Raw genomic sequence first — 14,830 nt, 5'->3', positions numbered from 1 at the left:
GCATGCATGCCCAAGATCCCAAGAGGAGAATGGAGGAGAAGAGATTGTGGCATGGCCATTCCCCCTGGGAAGCGATTTCTCACTTTCTGTCTCTCTGTCTCTCTGTCTTTCTGGCAAGCACGTGCACCCTATTGCAAAAATCTCTCAAACAAATTGAAATAAAAAGATGTGAGTTCCAGAAACTTGGATGTTCAGACACAATAGCATATATTTCAGTCTTAGACAAATCACAACCACACGGGATTTCGATTTTGGAACATTAGCCTTCTGAAAATGGGAATATTAGCATTCCTGCCTTCCTTGTCTTGTGGCTTTTTGTAAAGATATACTACCTAGTTGACCATTTTTGCCTATTTTATTTAAAAGGACCAAACAATTCAGGGCCTGGATTCAGCCTCCATCCCAGGGCCCCAAAAACCCTCAAGGGAAAATAATGATAGTATAAAAAATAATAATGATTTAAAAATAAACTCCTACAGTCCACGAAGAGCTTTCAGATTCGTCTCTGTAGATCCTCACCACAACCTTGGAGAGTCATAAGAACAGATAGAACAGTAGCCCTTTTCCCCTTGTCCTTCACACCCATCAGGGCTACTCGCTCTTTGTCCCTGCGACACTTAGGAGTCTTCAGTCACACCTGATTTCTACGATTCCCTGTGTTTAAAAAGCAGGCAGCAGCAGTGGTTCTAAGCAGTGATCCTACGCCCACACAGGAAGGACCCAGGTTGGCATCCAGAGGTCTCCCTGTACACACAAGCACATGCCTGTGATCCAGGCTGGATGAGGCCAGGGGTGGATCACAGAGTCAAGATCCCGTTGGGGATGCCTGCCTTCCTCTGTCTTCCTCTCTTTGCCCCTCTCCCTCTCACACAAAAGAAAGAAGTCAACTTAAAAGGAATAAAAAAGAAACAGATACTTAACAATATTTTTTAGAGAGATTTTTGCTATAGGATGTGTGCACTCGCCAAGAGACAGAAAGTGAGAAGCTGCAATCCCTGCTCCATTCTCCTCTCAGGATTTTGGGCATGTACACATATGCACCGGGCATGAGTTTTAAGTCATCAAGTCCAGGATTCGAACCACGGTCAATTACTTGGGAGTCCAGCAATATAACCATTACACCCGCTGCTGGTCCCTTAACAATACTTTTGAAAGAACCAATACTTCCTTTTAACCCCAAAAACAGCTGAGTCCATGAAAGGGTTAATGCCCACTCTCTCTTCTAAGCCAAAACTTTCGAGTGTGATTCAACACAACCACCGGCCAGAGCTGAAGCCCCAACAGCCCGCCAACCCAGGCAACAACCAGGGAGCCCAGCTGGACTATTTACACACTTTTAAAACACCTCTTCTCGTCATCGGGTGTGCCAGAACCTGTCATAGTGAAATTTCCAAGTTCCAGGCTGCTGAGAACAAGTTTCTCTGGTTTGCTGTGTCCCCAGAGTCCCAAAGGAGAGACACGACACACTTCCCTCTGCCAGTTACCAAGGCACCTTCTGGCCTTCCTCTTCCTCCTCCTCCTCCTCCTGCACCCAGCTTCCCCATCTCTAACTAGGATCCAGCCCCTGCCCCATGGGCTGCCCCCCAGCACCTGCAGCGGGCAGAGGCTGTGGTTTTCCTGCCCTGCACTGCTTCTTTCCCATCAGAACGGGGATGACTAAGAGGGAGGACGGTGGTCACCTCCTTGGGGCTCATCTCCCAAGCCCCTGGACCCACTCTGCAACTCCAAGGTGTCCCTTCCCTGCCCTCTGCAGACTCCCCTGGTCACTCCCGTGCCCCACCTTCCCTCTCTGTTCACAGCCCGGGCATCCTCCTGGGGCCTCCGGGCAGGCTCCCCAGACATCCGTGTCACTTCTGCTCCTTCTTGCTTGCCTCGCTCCCCATCTCCCACTGTACCCCTGAACTTCTCTCAATTGCTCCGAGTCACTTCCACTCCTCTCCGCAGACTCTTGAGTCTCCCAGACACCTTGCCGCTCAGGGAGGCGGGGCTCCTCTGTGCAACCCCCTCGTCCCTCAGCCCGCGTCCCAGGGCCCCCACGTACCCATAACCCGACGGCCATCACCACCAAGAAGTAGATGACGATGACGGAGATGTCGGCCGCATTGCGGATGCGCTCGTGGGGCGCGAGGGGCGCGGCGGTGGTGGGGATCCCGGGGCTCAAGGTGCTACTGTCCATGGCGGCGGCGACGCGTCCTTCCCGCCCGCCGATGCCACTTGTTCCTTATACGGCCTCTGGGTTAATGATCAGCCCCGGGGGAGGAGGACCGGCGACGTCGGGGCAGCAGGGCAAGAGCGCGGGGACCCTGCACTGCGCTGCGCTGAGCCGTCTGAGAGCAGCTCAGGGGCAGCGCGAACCAGGAGCTGGTGGCCCAGCGCGGCGGGCGGGCAGGTAAGGGCCTAAGGCGAGTTGGGAGGGGCCGGCCAGGGGGTGGGGCCCTCCTGGCACAAAGGCCCGCTGTGCTCCTGCAGCAGGCACCCAACCTGCAGCCACGCCTGGCCTGTCGTGGGGCCGGGCCTGACATGGGGCTGCACCCCGGCAAAGCAGGAGTGGCTCCTCTGAGGCTACCTGGGGCCAGGGTCCTCGAGGGTGCCAGTCACCTGCCACCTGCCCTTGGGCCAGTCCCCACCCTCAGTGGCCCTGATCTTTCCTGTGTAAAACGGATGCAAGACTTTTCTAAGGAATAAGCCAAGTTCTTTGTCTCCGAGCAGAACTTTCTTTGGAGGAAGGGAAATTGCTGGAAGAAATTCAGCCAGAATCTTATGGCCACAAGGATGGCCACCCACACAAGTGCCTGACTCCCCTCCACAGCCTGCAGTCCCCAGGGGCACCCCACAAAGGAAACTGAAACAGGGAGAAGGGAGTCCACCATGCCTCACCCAATAGTTCGATCGCGAACCCTTCAGAGGCAAGTAGAAAGGAAGATTCCAGAGAATCCCTTTTAAGGGGTGGAGACTCATCAAACCCTGACCCCTCCTGGGAACTCAATCTGCCCACCTGGAAACACATGTCTAAGCTGCAAGCCAGGGCTCAGAACAGAGATGGCCATGAAAACATGTTGACTTGCACAAGGGCACATAGCAAGTCAGCGGCAGAGCTGGCCCTGCAGCCCAGGTCCAGGCAGGCCTCATGCAAAGGGAAGGATGTGGGGATCTTCTCGGGGGCTGGCCTTGTAGACCACTGAGTGGTAAAAAAATGGCTTCTCCAGGACAGGAAAGCCTTGCCCAGATGAGGAGGAAGAGGAAGGCAAGGACCACATAAACCCTGCCAGGACTTACTCTGCCTAAGGCTCTTTCTGTCCCCCACTCACAACCATCCACTGCCCAAGTGCAAATGCAGCTCTTTTGCACCTCCTGGCCTCGGGGGTCTGCTCCTCTCCTCCCTCATCCTCTCATTCTTCCCACTGAGGCTGCACTCGGAGAATCATTTCTTAGACAGCATCCATGGGGGTCTTCCTCATTTCCCATCCATGTCTCAGGACTATACAGCGACGCTCAGGGCCCAGCATAATATCTGCCCAGCAGCAGTAGGAACTCTTCTTCCCAAAACCTGGAGGCAGAGGCTATCCCCTGTGGACGTCCCCCAAGATTTAGAGCTCAGCTATCATCTACAGCTCGGAGCACTTCACCTTTTGTCCATGTTCATTCATTCGTTTGACCCTGCATCCAGCAAATAATTTTCACCGGGCTCTGTGCCAGGCAGAGTACCTGCCCTCAGGGAGCATCCTGGCTGCAAGTGAAACCACCTACAGGAAAAGTCTAACCCTGAACCCACAACTGCAGGCAGCCGGCCCATGCCACGTTCCAAAAGTACTGGGCATACAAAGTGAGGTCTGGAAACGAACAAATCCAGAAGGTGAGTAAGAGATCTAGGAGTTCTAAAGGACTTCAAGGAGGCACGGAGCTGTCCTTTAATCATCCTAGGACAGAGGAACACAGGTAGGTGGGGAAGGAAAGAGAGAGTGGCCAATGAGAGTGGCCAATGTATTCATTCATCCGTTCATTCATTCTTACAACTCAAGAGCACCTTGGGGAACCAGCAGTTAGCGTAATGGCTATGTCACTGGACTCCCACGTAGTTGACCGCGGTTCGTGTCCCGGACCCGGTGGCTTAAAACTCACTCCAGGCGCGTGTGCGTGCGTGCCCAAGATCCCGGGAGGAGAATGGAGGAGAAGGGATTGCGGCGTGACCATCCCCCCTGGGGGGTGATTTCTCGCTTTCTGTCTCTATGTCTCTCTCTGTCTGTCTGGCGAGCGCACGCGCCCTATACTGAAAAAAAACCCTCTCAAAAAAAAAAAAAAAAAAAAGAGCACCTTGGACATGCCAGCTCCTGTGTGCCACCCTGGGAGCACAGCTGTGAACAAGACTTACACAGTTCTGATTGTCACAGGTCTTCCTGCCCAGTGAGGGAGACAGACCATCATCAGAGATGAGACAACTACCTATAGAATTGCCATCGTGATTTGACTTCTCTTTAAGGAGAAGAACTAATGCAAAGAATTTGACCTGGGAATGAGGTGAGGTTGGAGGAAAGCCTGGGGAAACTGGGGCAAGCAGGGCCCTGGAATAAAAGGGGCCGGGTAAGGTGGCAGGAAGGGACATGCCAGGAGAGGACAAGCATGGGGGCAGGACTGGGAGGGTCAAATATTTAGAGGGGTCAGCAGAAGCTACAAATAGAAATAGATTAAAAGTATGTTATCAGGAAGCAACCCGCTCCATGGTCATCCCCAGGCTGCCTGGAGCCCTTTTGCAACCTCCCTTCCTCATTTGTCCCTATGAAGGGACATTTTAAACCCAATTTCCCCTGAACGGATACTTTGGAGAGAACACAGTGTGATGTACCATCCGCTCCCACACAGCTGGCCAGAGTTGCTGGGTCACTGCTCTCTTGCCTTCACTGATGCCAACCAAAACCAAAGTGTGGTCACTAAAAGGGACCTTGTTATCAGAATCCTATGGAAAGAAGTAAGCCAGACAGACACTTGGTCGTGTGGGTAGTTGAGGATGGATGGGCCTGAGAGCAAGAAGCAGACCTACCCACCCCACCCCCAAATGCCCCAAGTCCACACAAGCTTACAACCAGTGTTCAGATTAGGGTTCTCAGTTTAAAAAGCCACAGTCAGAAAAATAATAAGTATTCAAATGACTCTGAAGTCACTCAGCTAATATCTACAGATGACAGGAAGGACTCAGCATGTTGAAGGTTAATGATTGATCATTAAGTGGGAATCGTCGAATATCCTCTTCTCCACCTACCTCCACACTCCTCACCTGTCCAGGTCTCATGGGAGTCCCACCTCTCCTGCCAACCCAGAAGCTCCTCCCAGCAGGCCCACAATGTGCAGTGTCCACCCCATACTGGCTAAACTATGCTTCTTGGCAAGGAGCCTGTCTTATTTAATTATTGTGCTGTTAAACAGAAACATCTGAGACTGAGTAATTCATGAAGAATAGAGGTTTATTTGGCTCACAATTCTGGTGGCTGGAAAGTCCATGAGGATGGGGCTAGTTTCTGCAGCATCACAACATGGCAGAGAAAAGCAGAAAGCTCAGAAGACACACACACAGAGAGACCTGAAGGTATCTCTTTGTTGTATAAAAATCCACTCTCACAGGACCAGCAGTTAGCATAATGGCTATGTCGCTGGACTCCCATGTAGTTGACTGCGGTTTGAGTCCTGGACCCGGTGGCTTAAAACTCACGCCGGGCGCATGTGCGTGCATGCCCAAGATCCCAAGAGGAGAATGGAGAAGGGACTACAGTGTGGCCATCCCCCCTGGGGGGTGATTTCTCACTTTCTATCTCTGTCTGTCTAGTGAGCACACTTTCTATCTCTGTCTCTCTCTGTCTGTCTGGTGAGCACACGTGCCCTATAGCAAAAACCTCTCCAAAAAAAAAATCCACTCTCACAGGAACTAGCCCCTTCTCACAGAACTGAGAACTCACTCACAGACCAGCATTAATCCCTCATGAGGACGGTGCCCTCATGATCCAAACACTACTGGGTTTCACCTACTAAAGGTCTCATCATATCCCGAAACCATTACATTGGGGACTTAATTTCAGAACATGAGCCTCTGAAGGATAAACCATTATTCAAACCATAGCAGGACCCTATGCTGAAGTGGCCAGCTCCTAAACTCTTGTCACACAATAAACCAACAGTCTAAATGCAAAGTTAGGGAAGCAGAGACTGAGAGACTAGTTTGAGTGGTAAATTTAAATCTTGGCTCAGCCAGGGCTGGCAGGTGGCATGGTGGTTAAGGGCACTGGACTCTCACATGGTCAACCACGGTTCAACCTAGAAGTTTGCTTTCTCACTTTCCCTCTCTCTCTCACTCGGTCCCTCTCTGGTCGAATTAAAATAAATAAATAACTAAAATTAAATAAATCAATTTTTTAAAAAAAAGATTTAAAAAGAAAAATCTCAGCTCAGTCACCAACAACAGCAGACCATGGACAGCTCACTTGACAACTGTGTCCTTGAATATCTGAAATAGGGCAGCGCAGGTGGCAGTGGCTTTCTCAAATGATGGGTGTGAAGGGACATCATCAACAGTAAGACACAAGCAAAGGGGAGGGACCTCGAGGGCTGCTGTGATGTTCTCTCCTTTCCCTTTCCTTGTTTGGGAAGCCCAGGGCATCGGGTCACTGATCCCTGTATTCATTTCCTGTGTCTGCAGTACCACAAACTCAGTGGCTTAAAACAACAGAGATTTATTCTCTGCTAGTTCTGGAAGGCCGAAGTCGGAAATCAGTTTCTCCGGACTGAAGTCAAGGTGTCAACAGAACCACACTATGGATATTCTCGAAGGGAGTCGTTCTCCTCGCCTCATCCAGCCTCTAGTGCCTGCCAGCATTCGTTGGCTTGTGCTACAACGCTCTGATGTCTCCCTCTGTCAGTGTATGCATGAAATACACATGGGAACCAGCAGTTAGCGTAATGGCTATGTCGCTGGACTCCCACGTAGTCGACTGCGGTTCGTGTCCCGGACCCGGTGGCTTAAAACTCACGCCAGGCGCATGTGCGTGCGTGCCCAAGATCCCGAGAGGAGAATGGAGGAGAAGGGATTGTGACGTGACCATCCCCCCTGGGGGGTGATTTCTCGCTTTCTGTCTCTATGTCTCTCTCTGTCTGTCTGGCGAGCGCACGCGCCCTGCAGTGAAAATCTCTCCAAAAAAAAAAAATACACACAATATAATTTTTACTGTCATAACCATTTTGTAAATTTTGCTAGAGAGCACGTGCACTCAACAGAGAGAGAGTGAGAGAAAGAGTGAAAGTGAGAAAGCACACACACTCCCCCTCATAGTAATGATCACACCACAAGCCCTTCTCCATTTCTCTCCTTTTGAAATTTTGGACATGCATGCCCACGTGCCCAGCATGTTTGTCAAGCTGCCCAATGCAGGACTTGAACTGCATAGTCCACCATGTGAGATCCAGTCACCTTAACCACCATGCGCCCTGGCTGGCCCTCATAACCATTTTTTAAGTGTACAGTTAGTGACACTGAGTACATGCACAGGGTGTGTAACCATCACCACCATCCACCTCCAGAATTTTTTCATAATCCCAAACCACAACTCTATACCCACTAAACAATAACTCTGTCTTCCTAATCCTTGGAAACTACCATTCGGCCTTCTAAGAATGTGACCACTATAACTATCTCATTTGAGTGAAATCATACCACACAGTCTGCCTCCTTCTTCACATCACCTTTTATCTGTATCTGTCTCCCTCTGCCTCTCCTGTTAAGGCCAGTTGGGATGGCTTTTAAGGCCCACTTGGATTATCCATGATGACCTATTCCTCATTGCCAAGCACATCTCAAGATTCTTTAAATCTATCACACCTACAAAGATCATTTTCCAAATAACATAGCATTTACGGGTCCCAGGGATTCAATCCGGATATCTTTGAGTGGCCGTTATTCAGGCTACTATGGCCAGTGGTGATGAGAGTCTAAATACAAAGGACTTGCTAGAGGAAGCAAAATTGGAAATGCTTTTCAAGAGTAGAGCTGAGGAAGGGACTATCGGAAGGACGAGTCCAACCCCGGGGATAAAAACTAAAAAGTTACCAGGCAAAGGGGAGGTAAGGATGAGTTAGAAGGGCCAAGACAGGGAACTATTGAGTTGACCTCAGATTAGCCCCAGAAAGCTCATGTCTGAGTGTGAGGGGAGTAAAGAAGGGGGAGATGGAAAGCTGAGAGGGACAAAATGCCCCCTCTAGAGTGATCTTCCTGTGAAAGCTGTCGTCAACTGGAAGATGACCCCTGGTCAAGGCTCCATCCAAGTATCTGAGTCCCAGCTCAGCCCTGATACACTCTGTGACCTTGGACACGTCCTCTACATTCTCCGAGTATCACCTCTGCAGGGGAGATCCAGCTTGGTCTAACAGAGACTTGCTGAGTGCACACATGCACCCAAGCTTCCAGCTAGGACCACAGCCCAGAATGCTTTGCAGTGGGCTATAGCCCTTCCCTCTAGATCCCAAATCTCAGACTGGCTTCAGAGAGGAGTCATGGGACAGGAAGCTCCTAGGAACCCAGCCTGCCTTCCTCCAAGCACTTCACAGGGCCCTGCCTCTACCCTGTCCTAAACCTGGGGCAGCAGGAACAGCATCTGGCTGGGAGTCAAGAGCCTGGGTTCGGGGACTGGCTCCCCTGCCAGTGACCTTAGGCAAGTCACTCTCCTCTCTGAATTTTGCAGAATTTGACCAATCAGTCCATTGAAAGGATCCTGGCACCAATTCTGGTGTAGCCTGGCTTCTGAAGCTCCCTGGGCCTTCATTTCCTATCTATTCACTACCCTGGACAGTCCCATGTCAGATGCATGTCAACCTCACTTCATCCTAAGTCACGTCTGCTACTACATCTGCCAGTCCCAGGAGTGAAATGTTTAATCACTCACCACCCTTTCTTTTCTTTTTTTAAAGAATTATTTTCATTTAACTTGATTTATTATTATTATTGTTATTATTTTGATTTGACCAGAGAGAGAGCGGGAAAGTGAGAAAGCAAGCCGCCAGGTCCAGGACTCAAACCGTGATCAGCCATGTAGGAGTCCAGTGCCCCTAACCACCATGTCACCTGCTGGTCCCCTCACTCACCACCATTTCTAAAAGTGGAAGGGGGGACATGGTCATTGCTCATAAAGCATTGAGCTCGTGCCTAGCCTCTCCTCACCCAGTGAGCTCTGCAGTGGCTATGCAGCCAGGCATACCTGGTGGGGACCCTGGCCCTCTCTCTGGTTAGCTAGGTAACCTCGGAGCAAGTTACTTAACTTTGGGGGACCTTGTTTTCCTCACTTTCAAAATAGGAATAATATCTCAGATAAATGAGAAAATATATGGCAAACATTTCAGCTCATTGCCAAACACATATTTAGTACTCGACAAGATAGTTAATGTGTGTGTGTGTGTGTATGTGTGTGTGTGTGTGTGTATAGTGTATAGTGTATATATATATATATATATAAACAATATATATATAAACAATAAGGTAACGAGTTATATATATATAAGTTAACAATAGTATTGTTACCCTGATTTTATGGACGAGAGCACTGAGATTCAAAAGTTTAAGTAACCTGAGAAATCATACTGCACCCCATAAATATCTACAATTATTATGTGCTGAGCCAGCCCCATAACCGAGTGGTTAAGCCCCACATATGGCTCAAATCCTGGCCTGGGCAGCTTGAAAAACACACCAGGAGCATATCCCATTCCAAGGCCCAACGGAATCTCGCCCATGGCCCCTCAGCTGTAGATGGCCACCTGGCGCTCAGCTCAGCATAGCACAGCCTGCCTTCTGCCTTTTAACCACGAATGAGCGTAGAGAGGAGGGAGAGGGAATAAAGCAAGAAGGGAAGTCTTGGTCCTGATTCGGAGGCTTCTCCTGGAGCAGGCTTCCCTCTCTGCCTCCTCCCCTTTCACCCTCGGTTTGGCACTTGGCAGCTGCTGCGCCATTTCAATGAGTCATTCATTACAGCCACGCAGGCCAAAGTCAGCAGTGTTACAGGCACGGTCTTCTGCCAAACACCTTGGTTTTCTGAAAACTCAGCCCACGTGAGAGCAAGTGGAGTAGGAGAACGAACTGTCATTCAGCCACACCTCAGCGTGACTGTCACCCCACGTGTCCTGACTCCCCTGTGCAATCAGGCAAAGAAGCATGTTATCTGGACTCACAGACAAGGGGTCCTGAGCTGCAGGCCAGACAGGAATTCACCAAAGCTCCCTCCTGGAACTCTTACTCAACACTGCCAATTGTTTCCCATGGAGACTTGAATTGTAAAAACACCAGGCTCCAAAATCCTCAGGCAATTCCACTTATGCAAAGTAGTTTAAGTTGGCAAAAAATCAACAGAGGAAAAGTAGAATAGTGGTTGCCAGGAGCCAAGGAGAGGGGCACACGGGCATGATTTTTTAATGGATGCTGAGTTTCGGTTTTACAAGATGGAGAGGGCTGTACCACATTACCGAAGGCTTTTATAGCACTGAGCTGCGTACTTACGAACAGTTAAGACGGTAAAGTTTATCTGACATGTTGTTTATCACAATAAATACTGAATCTGAAAAATGATAATATGGGGCCAGTGGATGGCATGGAGGTTAAGGCACTAGATCTCACATGGTCGACTATGTGGTTCAAGTCCTAAATCCATCAGCTTGAAAAACACGCTAGGCACATACGCACATGTGTACAAAATCCCAAAAGGAGACTAGAGGAGAAGGGATTGCAGCAAGGCCACACTCCTCCCCTGGGAGATGATTTCTTACTTTCTCTCTGTCTCTCTTCACCAAGCTCACGTGCGTTGTAGCAAATCTAAAAAATAAAAATTAAAAAAAAAATTAAAAAAAAAAAAACGCAACATGGTCCAGATGTGATAGGACACTGTGTTCCACAGACTGGGACCATAGTTCATAGGTCCAGGTTCAGTTCCCAGACCAACCTCAAAACAAACACGGTACAACACACCAGTCATGCTACGACTTGAGGAGGCTGAGGCAGGAGGTCTGAGGGTTGCAAGCTCAAGGCTTGCCTGGGCAATATGCTAAGACTCTCTGCAAGGGTGCTAGATATCATGGTGCATACTTATGGTTCCAGCTGGGAGGTTGCAGCAGGAAAATTGTGACAATGAGGCCCTGTCTTTAAAAAAAAAATGGCAAAGGGATCAGCAGGTGGTGTGGTAGTTGAGACACTGGACTCCTACATGGCTAACCACGGTTCAAGTCCCAGACCCAGTGACTTGAGGATCAAGCCAGGTGCATATACATGTGTGCATGAAATCCTGAGAGGAAGATGGAGAAGGGATTGGAGCATGGCCATCCTCCCAGGGCATGATTTCTCACTTTCCCCCTCTCTCTAGCTCTCTCCTCTTTGTCTCTCTCTGGTGAGCACAAGCACCCTATAGCAAAACTAAGTAATAATACTAAAAAAAAAAAAAAAAAAAAAGGAAAGAAAAGAAAGTTAATCAGGATCAGCAGGTGGCGTGGTGGTTAAGACGCTGGACATTCCCACATGGCCAGTCACGGTTCAAGTCCTGGACCTAGTGGCTTGCTTTCTCACATTCTCTTTCTCTCTCTGTGTCTCTCTCTGGTCAAATTAAAAAATAAATGAATGAATAAATAAAAATAAACAATTATTAAAAAGAAAAGAAAAGAAAGTTAATCATGGGCAAATGAAAGAACCATGAAGATAAAAGTGAGGATGGGGGCTGGCAGGGAGCATGATGGTGAAGGGCGTTGGACTCCCACATGGCTGACCACAGTCAAGTCCCAGACGTGGCAGCTTGCTTCCTCCCTTTCTCCCTCTCTCTGTCTCTGTCCCTCTCTGGACAAATTAAAAATGAGTAAACAAACTTAAATAAAATAATTCTTTAAAAAGAAAAAGTGAGGATGGGGAGTCACTTGTATATCTAATAAACACCAGTTGAGCATTTATCTAAACACTAGGGGGCAAAATGAACAACACAAACATACTCCCTGTCCTTCAGGAGCTCTAAACCCCGACACGTGCTTAATGGGCATGGTGGGAGGTGGCTCCTTTGGGGGAAAGAAATGGTTCAGAACTAGATGGCAATGGTGAGTGCACAGCATTATGAACATGCTAAGAGCCAGTGACTGTTCTCTCAAAAATGGTTACTTTTTTTATTTTTTAAGAGATATCTTTGCTATAGGACACTTGTACTCACCAGAGATGCAGAGGGACAGAGAAAGTGAGAAACCACCCCCAGCACATCGCAATCCCTTCTCCTCCACTCTCCTCTCAGGATTTGGGGCACACACACACATGCACTCAGCATGAGTTTTAAGACGCTGGACCCAGGACTCGAACTGCAGTCGACCATCTGGGTGTTAGGCACCATCACCACTACACCACCTCCTGGCCCCTACAATGGTTACTTTTATGTTATTTGTATCTTACCTCAGTTTGATAAATTAACAAATAAAAGACAAGACACCTTGACTGGAGATTCTACACTGAGAAACGTATCCATTCACCTACCCATTCACTCAGAGTACCCACTCTGTGTCAGGCACTAGAGTTATAAATTTGAATAAGACACGGTCTCTGCCTCAGGCCCTCTACATTCATCATGGAAAATGTGCATGTGATAAGCACGGCCTGCCCTGTGCGCCACACCTCCCCCAACTCTTCGCAGGCTAACTCTCAACGTCCTTTAGTCTCAGCTTGAATTTCTTCCAAGAGGCTTTCTGTTCCACAACCCGCTCCTAGCCTAAAGACTTTCTCAAAAAGGGTCAACTCTGTGGGACAGTGGTAATGAGCTGCTCAGTGGCAGCTGGATCCCACATGGTGACCATGGTTCAAATCCTCCATCTAGGCGGCCTGAAGCACCACGCGGTATGTATATTCATAGAATTGGAAGTGCTCATGGTCTGCATGGCTGAGCAGAACAGTGGGAGATAAAGAGGAGGTGTGGACAGGAACAGGATCACAGTGGGCCTTGTGCAACGTGTTAAGTGTGTTGAAATTCATCCCATAGAACGCTGGGGAGTCAGTAAAGTAGGGGTAGCTGAACTTGAACTCATGATCTTCTCAGAAGTTTGCGTTTCAGAGGTCCATTAACTCTCTAAAATTGCATGCATTGTTGTGGTCAGATTTGTGCTTTCTTTTCTTTTTTTTTTCTTGGAGATTTTTGCTATAGGGCATGTGTGTTTCCCAGAGAGACAGAGAGATAGAAAGTGAGAAATCACCCCTCAGGGGGATGGCCACACCACAATCCTTTCTCTTTCATTCTCCTTTCAGGATTTCGGGCACACACGAACACACACCCAGCATGTTTTAAGTCTTGGGGTCTGGGACTCAAACCGCAGTAGACTATGTGAGAGTCCAGCAACGTAAACATTATACCATCTGCTGGTCCCATATTCATGTTCTCTTACAGAGAGGGCCCATGGCTTTCATCAGATTTTCAGAAAGATCAGAGATCCAAAAATGGGCCCAGCCATGGCAGCATATGCAGCTAAGATGCTCCTACTGCTGGGCTGGAAGACCCAGGTTCAATTTCCACTTCAGAAACTAGAAATGGAAAATTGATGATAACATATGATTAGGAAAATTATTGATGATAACATATGATTAAGCCACCATGCGGTATATTCTAGATGAAAAATCACATTTTGTATGCTGTGACGATGCTCAGTGAATGAATGTAAATTAATTATTTAATTAAAATTTAATTATTTTTTAAATTTCTAGTTCAGCCTAAAAACCAAGCCTGTGATAATGTGTGCCCACAATCCCAGGAATTCAGAGAGACTGAAGCAAGACTATCACAAGCTGGAGTTCAAGGCTGACCTGGATGGTATAGCAAAACCCTAGGTTAAAGAGCAGGTCCTGGAACCAGCAGATGGTGGAATGGTTATGTCACTGGACTCCCATGTAGTCGACTGTGGTTCAAGTCCCAGACTCAGGCTTAAAATTCATGCTGTGGCTTCCTGTTCTCCATCATGGCACGGGATCAGGGTGAAAAGGAGAACCCCATGTGGGAACTTCGTATCGGCAAGCTATGCCTCAACATCTGTGTGGAGGAGAGTGGAGACAGACTGACCCGAGCAGCCAAGGTGTTGGAACAGCTCATAGGCCAGATCCCTGTGTTTTCCAAAGCTAGATACATTGTCAGACCCTGGGTATTAGGAGAAATGAGAAGGTTGCTTTCCACTGCAGTCTGTGGGGCCAAGGCAGAAGAAGGTCTGGAGAAAGTTCTGGAGAAGTTCTGGAGAAAAGTTTCTGGAGAAAGGTATGGATGGGAGTATGAGTTACCAAAAAAAAGAAATTTTCAGATACTGGAAACTTTGGTTTTGGGATCCAGGAACACATTGATCTGGGGATCAAATTTGACCCAAGCATTGGTATGTATGGCCTGGACTTCTATGTGGTGCTGGGTAGGCCAGGTATGAGCATGGCAGACAAGAAGCTCAGGATAGGCTGCACTGGGGCCAAACACAGAGTCAGCAAAGAGGAGAGGAGGCCATGCGCTGGTTCCAGCAAAAATATGATGGGATCATCCTTCCTGGCAAATACCCATTTCTATCCTAAAAAAAAAAAAACACACACACACACACAATAAAAGTTTTCAGTGAAATATTAAAAAAAGAAAAACTCATGCTGAGTAGGGGCCAGCAGGTGGCATGATAGTTAAGGGCCCTGGACTTCCACATGGCCAACTGGTTTGAACCCCAGAATAGGCAGCTTGCTTTCACTCTCTCTTCCTCTCTTTCTCTCTTTTTCTCTTTCTCTCTCTCTCTCTCTCTCTCTCTCTCTCTCTCTCCAAACTAAAACAAACTGAAATAGATA

At 48.4% G+C, this 14,830-nt stretch overlaps 1 protein-coding gene and 1 pseudogene across 1 annotated transcript in view; one reads left to right on the top strand and one right to left on the bottom strand.

Moving 5' to 3' along the window:
• SLC5A1 (solute carrier family 5 member 1) overlaps positions 1-2,358 on the bottom strand; it is a 67,435-nt gene extending 65,077 nt beyond the window's left edge. The window contains exon 1 of the mRNA XM_006147963.3: positions 2,042-2,358. Within this exon, the coding sequence (XP_006148025.1) occupies positions 2,042-2,176 (135 nt within the window). The 5' untranslated portion in view covers positions 2,177-2,358. The remainder of the gene's footprint in view (positions 1-2,041) is intronic.
• An 11,625-nt stretch (positions 2,359-13,983) lies between these two features.
• LOC102472080 (60S ribosomal protein L11-like) lies at positions 13,984-14,572 on the top strand (annotated as a pseudogene).
• The last annotated feature ends 258 nt before the right edge of the window (positions 14,573-14,830 follow it).

The sequence above is a fragment of the Tupaia chinensis genome, unplaced genomic scaffold, assembly GCF_000334495.1.
Source record: "Tupaia chinensis unplaced genomic scaffold, TupChi_1.0 Scaffold000226_1, whole genome shotgun sequence".
NCBI classification, from domain to species: Eukaryota; Metazoa; Chordata; class Mammalia; order Scandentia; family Tupaiidae; genus Tupaia; species Tupaia belangeri.
This window is presented reverse-complemented; position numbering and strand designations above follow the sequence as displayed.